The 21,463-nt window shown below is 48.5% G+C and overlaps 1 protein-coding gene across 1 annotated transcript; it reads right to left on the bottom strand.

The window, feature by feature from the left end:
- Positions 1-17,157: 17,157 nt before the first annotated feature.
- Positions 17,158-18,195, bottom strand: LOC123160527 (uncharacterized). Its single transcript, XM_044578339.1, has one exon. The coding sequence runs from the start codon at positions 18,125-18,127 to the stop codon at positions 17,288-17,290; it is 840 nt and encodes a 279-aa protein (XP_044434274.1). The 5' UTR covers positions 18,128-18,195; the 3' UTR covers positions 17,158-17,287.
- Positions 18,196-21,463: the final 3,268 nt, after the last annotated feature.

Here is a 21,463-nt window from a genome sequence, read left to right as displayed (position 1 = left end):
CGCTCGCCTGGGCGGATGACAGGTGGGAGGTAGGTGGCAGCCTGTCATGCGGCCCTAATGCCGACGAGAGACATGTCCGTTCGCAGTCCGCCTGGACCCGAACTAGGCGCATCTTCGCGCTGAAAATAGGTCGGGCCGGACACAAAACAAACAAAATGGGTTCAGGCCCTCGCGCGCTGGGCCGTGGGGTTTGTCCGTTTTGCTCCAAACGTACTGGACGGGAGGGGATGGGATCGTAAGCTGAAGTTGGCCTTACTCAATGGTAGCAGTAGAATCACAAGTTCACAACCACGTTCGCGACACGCATGCCGTGCGTGGTTGAAGGGGAAACGCGTCGTAACACGTGAGCACTCCCACCTGTCTGGCAGGACAACAAGTGGCATACTGCAACGCCAGGATCTTTCTTGGTTTGTGGCCACCTCGATCCGCTTTTCTTGGTTTCTTTTTTGTGATAAAGGCTAATTACAGGCCGTATGTGATAACATAAAGTAGGTGTGTTCCATCAAGATATTTTTGCGTGTCTTTAATAAAAGCCTTGAAAAATGGCATTTCGGTTGACTTCAAATTCTATCAGGATTTGTTGAACACTCACAAAAGTGGTGATCAACAAATCCAGGACTAGGGGAACACTCAATAAACTATGGTTTTTTCATTTAATCACTGCAGGACTAGTTAAGGGGTGTTACTTTAACCCATGGATAATCTAGTTAAACCAAACTAGACGCTAGCTCAGAATATTTGTTGTGTAAGCATCTTTTTTTTATTTCAATTGTGATTTGTAGGTCGCACCATGCGGCGAGTTTTTCACGGCGGTGTGTCACTAATTTCTTCGTTGTAGTGTTGATGATATGTGTCTGGAATTGGCCAAGGAGACTAAGAGGATTCTCCCCACAAACGCCCGAGAACGCTCCACGGCGCGTCCATGAATAGTTATTGGTCAACACTAATTTTTGGTTCACTGCAACCACATATCTCAAACTTCACTCCTCAGATCCATGTTAGATGATGCAAGACACAAAAGCTACGTAAATACATGCTACATAGAGAAGCCTAGTATACTCATAGTCGGAGATGTAGACGACGTCTGTGCAGGCAATGTGGGGCAGACCAGCCACCTGGCGGATGGCCGCCTACCTGATGGCTCCCGCTCCACCTCTGCCAGCTCTAGTCGACGCTCCAGAGTGAGCATAGCATAGGTGTTTATCAGCTGCCGGGCCATAGCCATGGACGGCGAGCTGTGAGATGATGGGTAGGAGGTGGCGTGGACGAAAGGGAAATTGTATGCAGCTAGGGATGGGGGTCATCGTCCAACTTAAATAGCCGGACCTGGGTCCTCAACGTGCCACCATGAATGCGTCCTCACCGTCTGTATGAAATTCTAAGAAGCTACCCATCGGACCGATGGGTTTCTAAGTGTTTTCATGTGGGTCCCTACAGTTAGTCTGACGTGGGGGACTCGTCCGGGTGCACCCAAGCCTCCTTATATCCACCCTAGATATGAGCTAAGTATGAGGGGTGCCGGTCAGTTATGCAGAGTGTTAGTACTATTGTACTTGAATATACATTTGGCCGTTGGCCATGGGGGGAGACACAAGACACGGATGTGTGTGTTTTCCTTGGCAGCAACGACAACGGTGCCGCTGGCACGGCCACGGACATGATCCACGATGCATGGGTGCTTGCGCGTCCGTCTAAGACCAGATCTCGAGGGCGGCTTGCCGCACGTACACATATGCATTGCCATATCGTCGCCCTCCTCTGGCACTAGACTACTATTTCATTTCCTGCTATATATCAAGTGGTTTGTCCGAGGCAGGATTCGCGAGGCAGCCGGTGGCAACTTCTCGGCGGCCACGGCGATGCTTCCCTCCCCCTACTTGCATCGTAGAAAAACGCAAGTTGCCAGTCGGTCATGCAACCAGCAGATACGATCGATGATTGTCGATTTAGTACTAAAAACCTCACGATTTGCATGGCGAGACGGAGAGAGTTGACAGATGAGAGTAGGGACTAATCTGTATCCAAGCTCAATTAGCAGCTGGCGTTTTACACGGGGCCGACCCATCAGTCTCTAATCAAATCAATGGCAACCATCAGATACGATCGATGATTATGGATTTAGTACTTAAACCTCACGATTTGCATGGCGAGAGAGTTGACAAATGTAGTATCCAAGCTCAAGCGGCAGCTGGCGTTTTAAACGGGGACGACCGACCAGTCTCTAATCAAATCAATGGGGTCTCGTTTATCCACAGTTCCACATGAGAGAGATTCCGGCCAGCCAGCCAGCCACTCGTGCGGGTCAAGTTGTTCCCAACGTCCAAACCCAAGCTCATTCAGCTACCCACCAACACCAATGATCATGTGTTGATAGATAGCCCGGCGCACGTACGGGGAGAGAGATATAGGCAACTGAAAGAACCAGCCAATTAAGAATGCCATCGAACGATGTTTACTTAATTTGGCATCCGTTGGAGGTTGGACCGACCATCCAATCCACTACTAGCTAAGCTGGGCTAGACCAGCTAATCTGGCATCGTTCAATCTACTACTACTAGTTGATTGCCCGTGCGTGAATCAACGCTTATCTGGGAGCACAACTGGCTACCTAGGGAGGAGTTTCCACGGCCGTTGGGTTGCCGGTCACAGAATCCACCCATGAGGGTGTCCGAGCTAATAGTGGGCGCTACGGCCTCGTGGGACAAAGAACTTGTTCACTCAACATTCTTGCATATGGATGCAGAAATTATATTAGGTATTCCCCTCTGCACACGTAATCTATCAGATTTTTGGTCTTGGCAGCATGAGAAGCATGGAACTTTTACGGTAAAATCAACATACAGGATGTTGGTGTCGACAAGACAGAGAAGAGAGGCATGGTTAGAAGGAGAAGCCGGCCCCTCAAGCGCCATCACAGAAGAAGGGGCCTGGAAATCTCTATGGAGAACGGCTGTCCCTGGCAAGATACGCATGTTCCTATGGAGACTGTCGAAACAATCGCTACCGACGAACGATGTACGTGCTCATCGCCACATGGCTGACTCAAGCATCTGTGGATTGTGCGGAGTCCAGGACTTATGGCGCCACTCCCTCTTGGAATGTACATCATCTCGTAGCGTTTGGGCGCTTGCGGACGAGGAGATCACACATAAAATAACGTCTGATACGGAGCCAGGAGCAAAAAATTGGCTGTTCACAGTTATGCGCCTGTTGTCCCATGATCAATTTATCATCATGGCGGTAACCCTTTGGTCCATATGGCATGCCCGAAGGAAAGCTATCCACGAAGCAATTTTCCAAAGCCCACAAGCCACCCACTGTTTCATTGAGAGATATCTACAGGACCTCTCTATCATCAGTAACACTGAGCAGGTACAGCTTACGCACGCCGGGGTTCCAAGGACGGGCGTTGCGAGACCGAAGAAACCACTGGCGGGCCATCACAAAATCCATGTTGATGCAAGGGTGCGGGCCAGAAGAGGGGGCTCTGCTGCGGCAGTATGTAGAGATGAAAGTGGAAATTATATTGGCAGCTCGGCTCTCGTAGTAGAAGGAATTTTTGATCCCCCAACCCTGGAAGCGATTGCATGTCGGGAAGCCTTGTCTCTCGCGGAGGATCTATGCATCCATCAGTTCATGGTGGCCTCGGACTGTCGTCAGGTCGTTCTCGATATCAACAAGGGGTCAAGGGGTGTCTGTGGCGCTGTCATTAGTGAGATCAACATCCTAGCTGCTACTTTATCTTGTAATTTTTCTTTTGAAACCCGTGCTGCTAATTATGAAGCACATCGGTTAGCTAAGTTTGCTCTTTCTAGAGGTTCGGGTCGCCATGTTTGGTTTGGGGTTCCCCACGACCAAACTTGTATCCCACTCCATGTGGATTTCGATGAATAGAGCAGTTTTTCATCCCTCAAAAAAAGTTGATTGCCCGTGTGTTGCCACGGAATAACAAAAAATATGACGATAAAATAATTTCTTGAATTGACAAATGTTTGTTGAACATGATGTCATGTAATATCCATTCATACTTACAACATGATTCTATCTCATGCTCCTTCCTCCTCAAGGGCAGTTGTGCCTCCATAAAAAGAGGGAGATCCCCACTCCCTTGTCTCTCCAAGGGGCGACACCGAGACGCCCGCCCCCAGCCCTGGCGGCCAAGAACACTTGTCCGCTACCGCACTATCGCCACCAGCAGTGGCCGCCGCGGGCGGCGATGATGGTCGGCTGCGAGAATCAGGCGATCACGCTCTACTCTCCTCTTTTCCATCAACCTCTCCATCTCTGACCTTCGCCTGGATCTGACACGACACCTTGCTCCATCTGCTCTAGCTCAACCCCTCCACGTCTATGCTCCTTGGCCATCGCTCAGATCTTTTATCCACCAACCCTGCTGGTCCTAAGCAATGGTGGCTATGTGCCTTTCCTAGATCTACAGCTTCCATGTCGCAGCAGCCAGATCCGCTGTGTCTCGCGAAGGACCCACGACTCCTTGGTTGTGTCGTTGCCCTGCAACAATGTGATTCCTATTTCTTTCTCCTATCGTGAGCTCGTCCGGGTCTTATCTCTGCCAGCATTTTGTGAGGAAAAATTAGGGACAAAAAAGTGTTAAAAGAGATTTAAAAAGGGACAAACAAAATGACTAAGATTGACAAAGGAAATAAGGAAAAATGATAAAACATTGATGAAAGGCAACAACTGAAGAATGAGAATGAAGGAAATAAACCCTAATTCCTTGCATCTAGTTTTTTTTCTTCTAAAACTCAATTATGTGGAGGGTAAATATTGTCTCTCTTCTACATAAGTCATAATGTCATAACCATAGCCTAAAAAGCAAAAGAAGGATTGTTGAAAAAATAGGAGGTTCGCATTTCCCTGAGTACAACCCCATTATATTATGTGCCCCTTCAAAACTAACCCAAACATGAGCTGATAATCTAGAACAACATTATCCTAGGAGTGATCATTTATTTTTAGCTGAGCCATATTCAGAACACATCACACGTGTACTATCATGTTTGAACCTTTTTTACATTTGATGTAGAATTCACATTTTTTTACCAAATGTGCCTTTTGACCGAGATCAAAATTATAGAGAATGGCATTATTTACACACCAAACAGATAAGGTCAAACACTTTCTGCTCTGCAAGCTACAGTTATGAAAAAGATCAGCAAGTTAATACATAGATAGACCACATCAGTCTACCTAACGTGCATTGATCAACAAATTGAGCTAAATTATTTTGATTGGATAGGTAATCAAACAAGTTTTTTTAGCTAAGGGCCGTTAGCTCCAGAGAAGAGATTGATCATACAGTAAGAAAGATTCATCAAAGCATGCTAAAAAACTGAAAGCCCTTGCTTTTGAACAAATCACATACGGAACTGCAGAATTACTCCTTCCGTTTCCAGGGTAATATCTGAAAAGCCAAACATACAGAAATCTAGTGGGTAACACTTGGGAACTCACACATTCCCACACAGAAAGCCTAATTTATCATTGGAATCAAACAAGAATGCTCAATGAGAACAACATGAAGAGGTTGAACAAAAATGCTCTGTAAAACGACCATGGGAGATCCGTAGCAAAGAACGGATAAATTTTGCTATGAAAAATCAACAACGACTACGTTTAGTTATTCACCAAAAATATCATCTAGGCAAAACACTGTCCCTTTTGACTACTGATTATTATACTTATCTAGTGTACACCATGGATATTAACTAATTAAGCACCTCATATTTTGAACTTACAGTGGTCTAGAAATGATAACTAACAATGTACTCCCTCCGTCCGGAAATACTTGTCCTAAAAATGGATTAAATGGATATATATATAACTAAAATAAGTCTAGATACAACCATTTCTAGGACAAGTATTTCCGGACGGAGGGAGTGTGTTGCTAGGAACTCAACGCGCAAATCTCAGCCATGTAGAAAGAAAAGGTTGATAAAGATGAAAGAGTAATTTGCATATGAAAATGGCAGTTACATAATTGAACTTACATATGGAGAGAAAATCCAGTAGGCATGGGAATCAGTTTCTTGGTTCTTTGGCAACATATCAGTTTCTTCATACTTGGCATGTGTTTTCTGTTAATGCCGAGCTACTGGCCAAGCATGCAGCTGCATCATGGTTTGGGAGTTTCAACCAATTAATGTCAAAATTCATATCGCATTAGAAGCAAATTCCCTTATGTTAACTCGTATGTGCACTATACATGGAAGCAACTACACACTTCCGCATCCACCCCGTAAACTATTGTGCCACAAAAACTATTTACCTGGCAATGCTTCATTGTTAAAATCTCTCTTATTTTCATACTTCATCAATCCCTGCAAAGCAGGACTGCAAGATCAGTAAGGAATTTTATCCAAGACAACGGTAAAGATAATATAAACATAGTCAATCCTTGATACAATTTTTGCACAGTCTGGGCAATTCATTGTTTGTTCATTCAAACAACTAAAGCATTACAATCAACTCATGCGCGTCAGTAGCATTAAACCTACAGCAAATCATATACTCAAGGAAAAACTGATCATACAACAGAAACAAAATCCAGTATGTGCAGGCAAGCAAGAAAGCTCCTAGCTAGTAGCCCATTCATGCATAAATACCCTACAGTTGCATAAAGGTTGTGATAATTCTTGTTTGTTAGTCATTTCGCTCCTTGCCACCAGTGCATCATCTATGCATGTGTCCATCGGTGATGTATAAACAAGATGCAGGGTAGATAAAAAAATCGAAGGTAAATCGCGTTGCTGAACATACACTAGCAGGACTGCAAGTGGCATCGGTGAGAGCATGTACATAAGCAATAAGTGGCAAGGTCATTCTGCCAAACATGTACAACCTATATGTGTTAGTTGAGTTTGGAAGCACCTAATATCAGTATCTACCGCTCAATACAAAAAAAAAGACACATCCGTGACATTTTGGGCCGAACGAATTTTTCTTCTGTCATACTTGTGACACTTCTATAACGATGATTGTGACAAAGCCCGGTATCATCATAGATGTGGTGGGCTCCTACTTCTATGACAAAAAATCATGACAGAAAATGGGCTTTTCGTCCTGGGCGAGTCGGAGACGCAGCTGCATGACATTCTTTGGGCCGTCCATGACGAAAAAAACCATGGTAGAAGCGAGGGCGAGGAAAATTTCAGGGAGTTCCCGGTTACGGTGGGTGGTCGGGGGCCGAGCGATGCGCGTTTCTCTCGTACACATACACGCACGTGTGTGCGAGGCGTTGGCTCTAACTGAGCCCGAGCGAGGCGTTGGTCTCTAACTTAACCTGAGCGATTGCATTGCAGGCTACGCGTTACTGAACCCAAGCGATCGATCGATGGCTGTTAACTGAACCCGATCGAGCGATTCCTTCGCTACTGCTGCTAACTGAAGCCAATCGATGATGCCTCTGGATGGACTGTGAGCGTTCCTGGAGGGGAGGGGGGGTGGATAAACAGTGAGCGGTGTGGGTGGATGAACAGGACCCCGTGGCGTTGCCTCTAGATGAACAGGACCCCGATCGATCAAGCCGGTTGGGGCTGGATGAACAGGACCCCGTGGAGGGCTGGATGAACAGGACGATCCCGTGGAGGGCTGGATGAACAGTAGATGGTGGAGGGGTGGATAAACAGTAACCTGTGGAGGGGTGGTTGAACAGGAGCCCGTGGACAGGGGTGGTTGAACAGGAGCCGGTGGAGTAGTGCGCGGTGGAGGCTGGATGAACAGGAGCCCGTGGAGGCTGGAGGAGGTCGACGGTGGATGAACCGTATCCCGTGGAGGCTGGAGGAGGTCGACGGTGGAGATGAACAGTATCCCATGGAGTCCCGTTTTGCGGTACGCCACACCCGTCCCGATGAACAGGACCCCTGTTTCGACCGTAGCGCTCCAACACAAATCTGTTTCGTCCGTTTTGCGGTACGCCACACCCCTCCCGATCCACAAGACCTTGTTTTGACCGTAAGAGGTCCGTTTCCTCTGTTTTGCGATACGCCAGACCCCTTCAATGAACAGGATCCCGTCTCGAACGTGGCCGGTCGAACACAAGGCTGTTTCCTCTGTTCTACGGTACGCCAGGCCTCGTTTCCATTGCCTGTTCCGTCCAAGCCCACCCGATGAACACGACGACGCATTCCGTTTCGACCCAACCGGTTGGCCCCCATGAACACGACGACGACGTTGTTTCTCCGTTCCGACCCAGACATGTACACGAGCCTTGGTCATACGTATGCGCGAGTAGGCGTTCGAGACCCCGCCCATATGTAGTACGTGGCCGTATTTTTTTCTTTCTTGCACACTGGCCGCTATACGTACGTGTACATGCTACGTGCGCGCCTCTACTACGACACATACGCGCCTCTACATCCACCAATATGTACGTACACGTTCGCGACCAGAATGACAACGCTACGTACGCTTCGACCAGGTGGGTCCCGACTGTCAGGCAATTCCTTGCATGCGAAGATGTAGCTGGTGGGTCCCAGCAGTCAGGGGGGTGAATCGTTTTTTTTGCCCAGACGGACTTCCTTGCGTGCGAAGATGTAGCTGGTGGGTCCCAGCAGTCAGGGGGGAAACCTTTTTTCGCAAAATATAGTGGCCCGTCTGGTGGGTCCCTGCCGTCAAGTGGATGTATCATTATTTTCCGTGTAATAAGGAGGCACTTATTTGCTGCGGACGTGGACCCAACTGTCAGCCTCTCCACGTACAGTCCACGTCCGATGGAAGTCGTTCCTTGACCACGTTGACCACGCTGCATCGAGAGCACTATGGCGGTGGACGACGACGAGTCCTAGGAAGGGGATGACGCAGAGCTGGGGAAGACGCGGCAGTGGATGCCCACGCGGAGAGGAGTACGAGGGTTCATTGGTTCGGCTGTGGTGTGAGGCTGCCGTCGCCGCAGAATAACAGGGGGGTGTGGGTGAGTAGAGGGATGGCCTGGCCAGCGGTGGGAGTAGTATGGGGGCGGTGAGGCCTCCGCGGCAGCACAGCCGGCCATGGGAGGCAGGAGCAGGCGGCACGACCGGCGCTGCTTTGGGCGGCTGGAGCAAGAAGACCAGAGGTTGAAGAAGCACTATGGCCGTTGGATGGACATCATACGGTCACTGGAGTATTGACTAAGTTGACAAAGCCCTCCGTCCACGTCAACTTAGTAGGCCCACAAGTCAGCCACCCACTATGGTGGGTCCCAGCTAGCAGGGGGTATTCATTTTTTTTATGCGTAATAAGGAGACACTTCCTTGCGTGCGAAGATATAGCTGGTGGGTCCGACCTGTCAGTGGGGGGGGGGCATTTTTTTATGAAATACAGAGGCCCTTCCGGTGGGTCCCAGATGTCAGCTGGAAGAATCTTTATTTTGCGTGTAATAAGGAGGCATTTCCTTGTGTGCGGCTATGGACCCAGCTGCCAGCCTCTCCACGTACAGTCCATGTACGATGGAAGTCGTTCCATGACCACGTTGACCACGCCGCGCCGAGAGCACCAGGGCGGTGGACGACGGCGAGGCCTAGGAAGGGGACGACGCGGAGCAGGGAAAGACGTGGCAGTGGATGCCCACGCGGAGAGGAGTACGAGGGTTCACTGGTTCGGCTGCGGTGTGAGGCTACCGTCGCCGCAGGGCCTGGCTAGCGGTGGGAGTAGTAGGGGGCGGTGAGACCTCAATGGCAGCACAGCCGGCCACTGGAGGCAGGAGCAGGCGGTCTCGCCGACGCTGGTTTGGGCGGCTGGTGCAAGAAGAGCAGCACCTGAAGAAGCAGCAAGACCGTTCAATTCAAAATCCAATGGTTACTGCCGCTACAATCGTTTGTTGACTAAGTTGACAAGCTCTGCGTACACGTTAACTTAGTAGGCCCACAGGTCAGCCTCCCAACCGGTGTGCCCCAGATGTCAGTGGGAGCAATAATTTTTTTCGCGTAATAAGGAGGCAGTTGATTGCGTGCGGCCAGGCTAGCGGAGGGAGTAGGGTGGGCCGGGAAGCCTGCGCGGCATCACATCAGGCCACAAGAGGAGGGAGCAGGAAGTCCCGACGGCGCTAGTTTAGGCGGCTGGAGCAGAAAGATCAGAGATTGAAGAAGCACATCGGCCATTGGATGGACATCGAACAGTCACTGCTGCTAGAAAAGTGTGTTGACTGACAAAGCCTTGCGTAAACAAGTCAGCCTCGAAATCTGTGGCGTGTAGTTGTGTACAACCCATTTGCTATTATTTTTATAATTTTTACTCATTTTCTAATTCATATGGAAATTATTGCAGCCCGTTTTCCATTTTTAGAATTGCTGCCGATTTTCTGGTCAGTACCAGGGTTCAAAAATTTAACTAAATATGTGCGAAATTTTGAAAATTCCCAAATTTTGGCTGGGGAACAAAATATTCTTAGTCCAAAAATTAGTAGCCATACTAAAACAAATTTAAAAATAAATTAGTACTATGTCATGTTAAATCCAATGGAATACTATAAAATATCAGTGAAGAACAAAAACAAAAAAAGAAACTAATATACCATTTGCTATAATTTTTTGGAATTTTTAACCCCTTTGATATTACTTTTAACAGACACTAACCATACTCTTTGGCCAGGACGGAATGCATCCCTCCTCGTCTTGAAAGATTTGCAGCCCCATAAGTTGAAGAAAACAAATAAGCCTAGCTTGGGTATTCTTCAAAAAGAAATACTGGGCTACCTATTTTCCCAAACAAAAACCTGCTGGGCTGGTCATGTTGTTAGACGGGCCACAGAGACCGCACAACCCAGTTTATAGCCTGCTCCTCCGAATTACTACTCAAAAAAAGTTGTGCAATTCTGTCGTTAATTGACTATACGTTAAAAAAGATGTGGGTCCCAGATATCTGCAGGGTGGATTAGAGTAAAAAAACGAGGGGTGCATCTTAGTAGTAAAAGAGGCGCTTGCTTGTGTTCGGGAGTGGACCTGGTGGGTCTGTACTGTCATACTCACAAGTACAGTTCTCTCCCGATTCACTATGTTGACTGGGACCGTTTCGAAAAAAATTATGTTGACAGGGCCGGACGGCGGCGCCGCGGCAAGCGCACCAAGGCGGAGGATAAAGTGCTGTTGCCAATGTGCTGGGCTGGGTTGGACATTCTTATTGAAAAATAAAAATGGAACAGAACTATATATGATGTTGACTACGATTTGCATGGGTCCGCTGGTTGCAGGAGGAAAATGTTGGGAGAAAGAAGATTGGTCGCTATCTTTGCCTAATAATAATATCGACTGAATGTAACAACACTATCATAGGAAATAATACCCTCCTGTTAAATCATGAATTTAAAGAACTGGTGTATGAACATTTAGCTTTATTTATTTATTTACTTATTTACGTTTAGGGGACCATGAGCATGTACCTGGGCCGGATTCATGTGAGAGCCTCCATTCCAGTTAATTATGGGCTCCTCTATTGAGCCTCCATCAGTGGGCTGCATGTTATCAACAAGTGGAAAATGTATTCCGTACGAAAAATAGTATGCATTACGTACGGTACGGGGCACTAAGGATCGAACCGTGCAACGACTTCCAAAACATTGTGTTTGTCGTTCTGACAACACATTTATTCAACCAATAGACGAAATATACTACTGATTGTACATTGAAATCAACAACAACATCAACCAGGGCTGGGGTGCAAGAGAAGCAGTAAGCAGGCCAGAAGAGTGAAGACGCAGCTCTCTCTTCCAAACAAAACATCAGCCATTATTACAAAAGGGCTACCAAAAAAGAACAAGTGTATGCATCAAACTAAATAAAGATCCTACTACACCAAGTGTACGCATCTAACTAACTGGCTCAGTTAGATGTTACTATTTATTAAGCTGTGGAGATTGGGTGACGGCTTGAACCAGATGGATGCCTAATGAGGGAAACTCCAGCCAGCAGGTCGAAGTCTGATACTTGCGACCCTCTCTCCTACTTTGGGCTATAGAGCATGGTGGCACATATTAGGGTATGGTGCATGCAGATACGCATGGTATGCTGTGTACACACAGTTTTGTCTGATGAACAAAATCACGCTGCCATCATGATCCTTGCCGTCGGTTATCTCCTGGTTAATCTGATAATTCAGTCCGAAAAACAGAGAGCGTGTACCAAGGCTACTTACTAGCCTATAGTCAAACATTCCTGAAGGCCCAGAGAAGCTGGGATCCTGCTCAAAGACCTTGCAGTGATTGTGATTGTATTCCGCGAAACAACACATCTGGTACGTGCGAACGATCATCAATCGTTCGCCGTCGTCTGATCGAGCCAGGAACCACTTGCAACTGTCATGTTCGCCGTCGTCTGATCGATCAACAACTGTCATGTCGTTGGATTTGGTGCGATGTCTGTTTGGTATTAGACTAAGACATTCGGTACCACTACATCAAGGGGATGGGAGTAGCGATAGGTGTTGCCTAGAGGGCGACTTCAAGCTTACTGATGTACTTCCTTGTAAGGTTTTTTGTGAATAATTAATAAAGTGGCCGCATGCATCATCGAGATGTAGAGGCCAGGGTGCATCCTCCTTTTCTAAAAAAAAGATATATGTCAAGCAGCTGAAAATTTATATGGATCTGTCGATTTCGAACCATTGATCAACGGTTCAACAATGGCGCTACTTGTATTCTTTTCTGTTGTGTGTGTTGTCAAGTTGTTGGCTGAAATTTTGTTTTTTATTTCATTTTTGTTTCATCTTCTTTCTTCTTTAAGGTAATTATGGTTTATTCACACGTCTTGAAATAGGCTATTGTTTCAGTTGATAGATAAAAGTCTTAAGAAAACCCTCTTAGGTGCTCATCTACACACTTAAGTTTAGGCACATGTTTTTAGAATTGGGCATTGCCTTGGCCACATTAAAGTTATTCACTATCTGTTATTTATACGGAAATCATCCAGTGTCGATGGGTGCACTGCCCCACCCCTCCATCTGCTGTCTATTGTGTGTATTTCATTCAACAACTATTCGTTAATATCCACTAACGGTGTACTATCTTCTGCAATGCACATAGAAAAGGCAGAAAACTACGGAGGCTACCCACACCATTGCACAGTACGATAGTTGAAGCAAGCATCTCGCCACCGGCTCTGCAAAAATGCAACAACAAGTGTTTGCTACGTTTTATGCGGTAGTACGTGCGTGCAACTGTGTGTATACGGGGCAGTGATTTTGTGTACGGATAGAAAAAGAGAAGAGGAGGAGGACGAGGAGAAATTAAATCCAAGAAGAACAAAGGGAACAGGAAAATTTGGGTGACATCCTCATCTTTTCCGGGCTTCTGGCTAGAAAACTAAGTAATTTCTTCCGGCCAAGAAAAGAACTAAGTAATTTCTTCCGGCCAAGAAAAGAACTAAGTAATAGGTGTTCAAATCATGTTTAAAAAAATTCTGAATACGGACGCCCAACAATGATACACATACAATTCCTTGGAAAATTGCATATTCACAAATTTGCAAGAAAAACTAGAAATATAACTGAAAATTTGCAAAAAGTTATGGTAAAAATTTCTGCCAAAATGCAGATTCTCTTTGCAAAGATTTTGTTACAATTTTTTTTCTTTTAGCATGCACACAATGGTGTTATAATGATGGAAAATTCCCAATGTATAACACTATCCCTCATCTAACTTGTGACTGATGGTACGTGGTGCACTAGTTTTGCGTAAAGAACGTCTTAACTTTTAACCTTTTTTTGCATTACAATATGGATGAGGAAACTGAAAATCAATGGTTCTTTTTTTCGCCGGGTGGGGGGTATGACCGACGGTTCTATGAGCCAACGCATATAAACAACCCTCTGGATTCCTAAAAAGTCCTTTTGGAGCACGAGCACTATGACCCCTTTTTTTACATATATAGAAGTGTACTATAGTGCAAAATTTCAACATACGTGTTGGTATGTGAGATATACAAAATAACAAATACATGCAAAAATAATGAGCTTCTTTTCTTGTTGAGTTAGGGCAAGAATTTAGTACGAAATCGTTCGCAAATGACATCCCCTCCTGGCGAACGTTCACTTAGCCAGCTAAGGGGGTCCTAATTTTAGCCCATGGATAATCTAATTACAGAAAATTAGAAATTAGCCAAGGAGACCGAATAAGAAGTTGAGTAGTACTTATATACTGGTCATAATTTGCAGTAGTATCGTACACCAATGTAGCTTTATGGAAATAGTACGGTGTTTTCTAAAGCATGGATTTTTTTATTCTTTGAATTTTATAAAGCATGGAAACTAATTCTCCGACGCAGATGAAACTCAAATCTGGATGAAAAAAATTACAAAATTCCGAATATGGCCCAAGGCTTGAGCGCTGCTTCCTGGCAGATCACTCCACGAGCTTGCACTTCGCGGGCACTGCCGCCATCAGGGCAGTACTTTCGACAACTATGTAGAGTGTTACTGTACTTTGATGTACATTTGGCTGTTGGCCATGGGGGGAGACACAAGACATGGATGTGTGTGTTTTCCTTGGCAGCAACGACAGCGGTGTAGCTGGCACGGCCATGGACATGATCCGCCATCCGTGGTACCTGCGCGTCGGTCCAGTCCAGATCCCGAGGGCGGCCGGCTAGCCGCACCCGCACGTACATATGCATTGCCAGATCGGCATCCCTGCCTTCTGGCACTGAACGATCTCTTTCTTCGTGATATAGATCGAGTGGTTTGTCCGAGGCTGGATCCGCGAGGCAGCCGGTGGCAACTCTTCGGCGGCTGCGGCGATGCTTCCCTCCCTCCCTACTTGCATCGTAGAAAAACGCAAGTCGCCAGTCGGTCGTGTAACCATCAGATACGATCGATGATGAGTTCGATTTAGTACTAAAAAGCCTCACGATTTGCATGGCGAGACCGAGAGAGTTGACAAATGTAGTATCAAAGCTCAATTAGCATTGCGAGAGAGTTGACAAATGTAGAATCCAAGCTCAGGCGGCAGCTGGCGTTTTAAACGGGGACGACCGACCAGTCTCTAATCAAATCAATGGGGTCTCGTTTATCCACAGTTCCACACGGGAGAGATTCCGGCCGGCCACTCGTGCAGGTCACGTTGTTCCCAACGTCCAAACCCAAGCTCATTCAGCTCTACCCACCAACACCAATGATAGTGTGTTGATAGATAGCGCAGCACACGTACGGGGAGAGATTGGCAAGCATCGTTCGAAGGCTGTTGGAGTTCTTCACCACCTCAGCGTGGAACCAAGCTGTCAGTCAGGCTGTTTTTACGAGGTTATCCGACTATCGATGGATTCTGTTATTCCTAACGCACACACTTGATGGTTTTTCGTGAGTTCTACGAAATGTGATACTAAGTTGTTACCTTTAGCCTCATATGCGATTGTTTTGGATAATTAGCTCAAGTAGGGGAGCGATCCAGATTGAGATAATAATACTCCTGCCAGTTTATTCACACACGCACGATGCACACAGGCGCCTCGCTGCAGGGGTGCACTCGTCCTAGACCTTCCTTTATATAGGCGTCAGATAGTTGTGCGTAACTATGAATAGGCGACAATAAGGTTGTACTAGAGTTGTTGTTGCTCATGGCATTTCCACTAATGTAAGTGTTACAAAGCCTGTTGTACTCATAACAAAGACACACCTAGACAGAGTGAAGACTTCAGACAAATGAGGCAGTCTGGAAATAGAGCAGCGCCATAGTCATCCATGCAACAAGTTTTTGCTACGGTTTCTGTGGTAGTACGCGCGTGCAGTTTTGTGTATACAGGCCAGAGATGTTGTGTATGGGTAGAAAAAGAAAGGAAAAGGAGGGGGAGGAGAAATTAAATCCAAGAAGAACAAAAAGAAAAGGAAATATTGGTGACATCCTCATCTTTTCCTCTAAGAAAGTATCTTAGTAATTTCTTCCGGCCAAGAAAAGATCTGAATAATAGGTGTTCAAATCATGTTTAAAAAAATTCTGAATACGGACACCCAACAATGATACATAAAAAATTCCACGAAAAAAATGCATATTCACAAATTTGCAAGAAAAACTAGAAATATAATTGAAATTCTGCAAAAAATTATGGTAAAAAAAATTCTTCCAAAATGCATATCTTTTTTGCATATATTTTTTACAAACATTTTCTTGCAGTTTTTTCTTATAGCATGCATACAATTGTGCTACAAAGACGGAAGATTCACAATGCATGACACTATCCCTTATCTAACCCAGGCTATTATGATGGGTTAAATATCCTTAGCACCTAATCGTTAGATGGAAATTATTTTGCAAACGACCTTTTTATGCATGATGCAAATAGGATCCAATGTGTCTCCACTTCTAGACCTGTTTTCTTTCCACGAGTGAGCTGATTGACTAGACAAAAGCACATCACTAGTAGAAAATGGGCCTTTAGTTCCGGTTTCAGAGGGTCTTTAGTCCCGGTTCTGAAACCGAGACTAAAGCCCAAAACCTTTAGTCCCGGTTCATATGGGGCTCCGTGTGGCCACTGTCTGGAGCTCCACCTTTAGTCCCAGTTGGTAACACCAACCGGGACTAAAGGAATTTTTTGAAATTTTTTGTAAAAAAAAATTTGAATTTTTTTCCCAAGTTCCAAATTTCTAAATTATTTGACAATTTAATCTCTAATCACCCCTCATCACTGCTCAATTTAATCTCTAATCTCTAATCATCCCTCATCTTTCCAAATCGTCTAACTTCCCGGCCAGTCACCCATCGTCTCACTACTCCAGCCTAAGCTCGCTTGACTTCCGAGTTCTATTTCCCCTTGTTTCTAAGTCTGCACTTGTTGTGAGTTGGTTTTCACTTCCTGTGAGTGAACACATGTGGGTGAAGACTGAAGAGACAACAGTGCTACTCACACATGTGTCACCTCTGGGTGTCGCAATCTTCTTGAAGACGACTAACATGAATTGAAATTCCAAGGTATGGGGTATCCAAAGGGAAGATATCCGCATCCCAACATCACCTGATACGATTATGATCTACTATACTTCAAGAGTTATATTGGAAACCTGCTGCATGCCTTTTGGTGTGATAGTGTGATAACCTCGGAACAACGAATGTGTTCCGCGGTTCATCATGTGTTTTGTGTTCCATGCGCGAGCAAAATATACCGGAGTTGATCGACTTCTCATTTCGGTAGATTGGATTTGTGAGAGTAAATTAAGAGACGTCAGCAGTATGCTATATGGAAATGGAACAAAAGCTTTTGCTTTTCTTTAATCCGTTGATCGATTGGTATGTACACTTGGGTGTTTGACAGGATCAGAATGATCCTCCAAAAAAGACTACACTACACTGCACTAGCGAGGGCATCGGATTGGATCAGCAGCAGGTCTGGGTCTGGATGTTGAGGAGCGCGACCCTGGTGTGCAGGATGCTGCGGAACACCTTGTCGCTGCCGCTCTCGATCTCGGCGGCGCACGCCTCCACCTCCTCCAGCCTCTCCAGGGCGGCCACCTCCCTGTCCTCGTCGGAGGAGGCCTTGGCCCGCATGACGAGGGCCCGGAGGGAGGACGCCGCGGTGGTCTTCTTGGATGTGGCGGCGGAGGACACGGCCTCGACGGCGGAGAAGACGGCGGCGGACGCGCACGCCGCGGTGGCCACGGCCTCGGCGAGCACCCCGGACACCTCGACCTCCGCCGCGCTGGTGGACGCGGAGGGCGTGGGGAACTTGGCCGCGACGCGCACGGAGGCGGCGAGGCGGGCCAGCTCCTTCTCGGCGCGGCGCAGGGACCGGACCGCGGAGGCCAGCCTGCTGTCGTCGCGGCGACGGAGCGCGGCCTGCGCCTCGGCGGCGTGGGCGCGGAGCTCGAGGAGCGACTCCTGGAACGCGCCGTGCGCGTCGGCGAGGTTCAGGAAGCCGTCGAGGAGGCAGTCGGCGGTGTTGGACCCGCTGTGCAGCGCGGCGCGGGCCTCCGGGAGGAGCAGGAGCTCGGCGAGCGCGGCGTGGAGCGCGTCGAGGCGGGCGAGGCCCGTGGAGGGCGCGCCGGGGGCGGCGATCCAGGCGCGGACGGCGGAGATTTGGGCGGCGAGGTGGGAGAGGAGCGGGTGGGAGTGGCAGGGGAGGGAGACGGAGCGGACGTGGTAGGCCGCGGCGCGGGCCCTGGAGGCGCGCGCCGGGCTGAGCGGGAAGGAGATGGAGCGGCCAAAGCTGGGCGCCATTGCTGCTGCCGGAGCTAGCTAGCTGGAGGAGCCTAGACGGTTGACTTGGTGCTGCTGCTTGCGCTTGCTCGCTGTGATGAATGATGAGAGGGATGGGGTAGCGAGGGGTATATAAGGGGGGAGCGCGGGCGCCGGCCATGGAGCGAGCGACACGGTGGGTGGGGACTGGGGAGAGCGCGTGCGCCGATGGCATCGCGGCGCGTCTGTGGCTCTGTGCATGTGCACGTTTGGGCGGTTGGTGGTGCCGGGGGACAGGATCCGCGGGGAGCGGGCGGGGACGCGTGGACCTGGGGCTCGATCCACCTGCAGCGCGTGCTCCGGTGCCGCGGCGGAGCTCATCTCACCGCACATGCGGCGGGGACGCGCTGTGGTGACCGTGGCGCGCCACGACTCCCCGGGGCGCCGAGGGGTGGGTGTGGCCGCGCCGCTGGCCATACGCGTGGATGTGGTGCCCCGGCCGATCCGGAGGTGGAAGCGCCGGCGGCGTTGCGGTGTCCCGATCGGACCGGAGCGCGTCCGTCCATGTGGTCGCCTCCGCTTGCTCGCCATGTGACCCGGTTCCCTTTCCTCGTGCATCATGGCCCGTTGCCGTTGCCGTGGCCGCCCCGGTGGCACCCGTGCAATGGAGCCAAAGGGTGGTGTGCTGCCGTAGTGGCCACCCCACGAGCGGCGCCGGCCTGTCCCCCGCCCTGCCCGCCTCGGTGTCCCCTGTCCTGTTCACGCCGCCGGCCCCGATCCGGTGTGTACACGCCATGCATTGTCAATCTCACCACCCATACGATCCAACGACGGCTTAGATCACTCCAGCACTGTACTCACCGACAGCACGATGAACGAAGCCTGGCTCGGTGCACACCTGAATACAGTGACAATCGCATTATCTTTTTCATAGGCAATACAGTGGCCAGTGTATTTATAATTTACTAATAAACGCTCCATTATGAGCTCCCTTAACCGAGCAAATAACGACGAAAACTTCAGACCGATGGGCATATACTAGTAGAAAAATGCATGCCTAGACCACTGATCTGATCTCATGATCTGGCGCACGCATAGTGTGATAGGAAAATCACTGCTTGCACGCGTCTTCACGATCCTACCGATACTCCTGTCTCCCATTTCTTTTCTAGACGAAAGGCACCCAGTGCCTGACTTATTAGCTTAAAATAAATCGTCGGTTAGCTAGCTAGTTATTAACCTAGCACGTACGCACTAGTAATTACCTATGGCATCACACACCAATCAACCAAGCCGGCCGGGAGCTCGGATCTCGAGGAGAAAGATTCTTACGTGTACACGGCGAGGGCAAGAGCAGGTAAATAAGCATAGCTAGGGCCTGTTTGTATTAGCGCTCCTACCTGCAGCACAGCTAATCATGTCGAAGATCACAATGGAGCCAGCTAGCACTATTTTGTAACCATGCACCACCATGGCATGCATCGATCGTCTCGATCAATGTCTCCATACGTCATGCATGCCGCCATGCATGCAAGCACATGCATGATCCCGGTCCTGGAACTAACTGTCGATCAATGGGCCAAGCGAAATGCACCACTACGTGATGAAATTAAAGAAACAATAGCTCAGTACATATTTGAGTTTTGGACAAATATGTTTACACGATCGGCGAGGAAACGCATGCAAGGTACTAGCAAATCGAGCTCCACGTGACGTGAGGGAGGGCACGCACAATCCTCTCCGGCCGTGTGGTCGACCGGCGTTGGCACGGTGCAGCACAGGAATATGTATGTACCCACGCATGTCTGCACTTCACAACGGCCAGTATTACCGGCGCGCGAGCAAGTAGCTGTCCGGTGGTCGGCTCAGGTCGACGGCCGATCACATGTAGATGGGAATCAATCACGAGGGCCGACCGGCCACCGTCCATGGCACGAGGCATGGAGACATGGCATGCCATGCCCGCCGACCCCGGCCGGCGTCGGCAACGACATGCACGCTCCAGTACGTTACCCCCCGCACCTGCACCTGCACGACAGTTAGGTTCCTACGCATGGATCTCGATCCAACAGCGATGGCAATCATGGCATGCCCGACTGGGCGTGTATGCGCGCTGTCGTCGTCGCTTCCGGGCACGAAAGGCCAGCGCCCGACACGATCCACGGCGGCCGGCCGCGCTGTGGACAACGGCGCCGGCCGGCGCAGACAGCTGGTGCGCGCGCGGCGAGAGGGGCGCCGGCATGTCGCTTTTTGTACGGACATGTACGTACCTCGAGCTGTACGTACGCATCTCCAGCCGCGTACTCAGCGCTCGATACACTTGTCACTGCTCAAAACCATTTCTGTGCTATACCTAACTCTTGTTCTTTGTGTGATATAACGTAGGCCCATGTAACCGATCCCCTAGAATTTAGTGCAACATCCGGTCGAGTAAAGTTAGCCAACTCACCACGCGACCCCAAACGGTCGTCCGTTTTGTCCGAATTCTGTCCGTTTGGGTAGGGCAATGGGGTCGTGTTCGTGCCTGTCCTGGGATACGGTGGCCGTACGGCCAACGCGTGGCCGCATCCGTTTGCCCCATCTCGTCCGCCAGAGCCTAAAAGTGCCCATATTTTCATATGAAAACAAGTTTGCACGACCAAATATTAATTGTTTGAAAATTAAAATAGTTTTACAATCAAATCAAAATTGCCCAGAATGAACATAAAACGAACCAATACATCTATCGGTTGCCAACATGCTCCCACACATGCTCAACCAAGTCATTTTGAAGAGCCCTGTGAGTGTGCCAATCACGCAGCTCACGATGAAACTGGCAGAACTCATCAAACGTGGCCGGTTCTTGGTGCAGGGGCTCAACATTGTCACCTTGAAAAATCAAATCCTTGGTCGAAGATACTGTCATCACGCTCGTCCTCGACGATCATGTTGCGCATGATCACACAAGCAGTCGTCACCTCCCAAAGCTTGCTTTCATCCCATGATAGTGCAGGGTATCGAACGATGCCCCATCGAGATTGAAGCACACCAAAAGCATGTTCCACATCCTTTCTAGCACTCTCTTGCATTTGGATAAATCTCTTTCTCTTCTCACCTTGGGGCTTTGAGATTGTCTTCACAAAAGTTGACCATTGAGGATATATACCATCAACTAGATAGTATCCTTTGTTGTACTGGTGGCCGTAGATCTCAAAGTTGACAGGTGGGGAGCAGCCTTCTGCAAGCCTCGCGAAGACTGGAGAACGTTGCAGAACGGTGCAAATGGACAGTTCTTCCACTCCCAGTGCATACAATCTATGCTGCCAAGCATGCCTGGAAAGCCTCTAGCTGCGTTGGTCGCCAACAATCTCTCTGTATCAGCGGCAGTTGGCTGCCTCA

This window comes from Triticum aestivum, chromosome 7B, assembly GCF_018294505.1.
Source record: "Triticum aestivum cultivar Chinese Spring chromosome 7B, IWGSC CS RefSeq v2.1, whole genome shotgun sequence".
Taxonomy (NCBI): Eukaryota; Viridiplantae; Streptophyta; class Magnoliopsida; order Poales; family Poaceae; genus Triticum; species Triticum aestivum.
The sequence above is the reverse complement of the archived record's forward strand: the minus strand, read 5'-3'. Positions and strand labels throughout refer to the sequence as shown.

Bases quoted from the DNA above. Each gene is read 5' to 3' on its own strand.
- LOC123160527 (XM_044578339.1), bottom strand. From the start codon at position 18,127: ATGGCGCCCAGCTTTGGCCGCTCCATCTCCTTCCCGCTCAGCCCGGCG.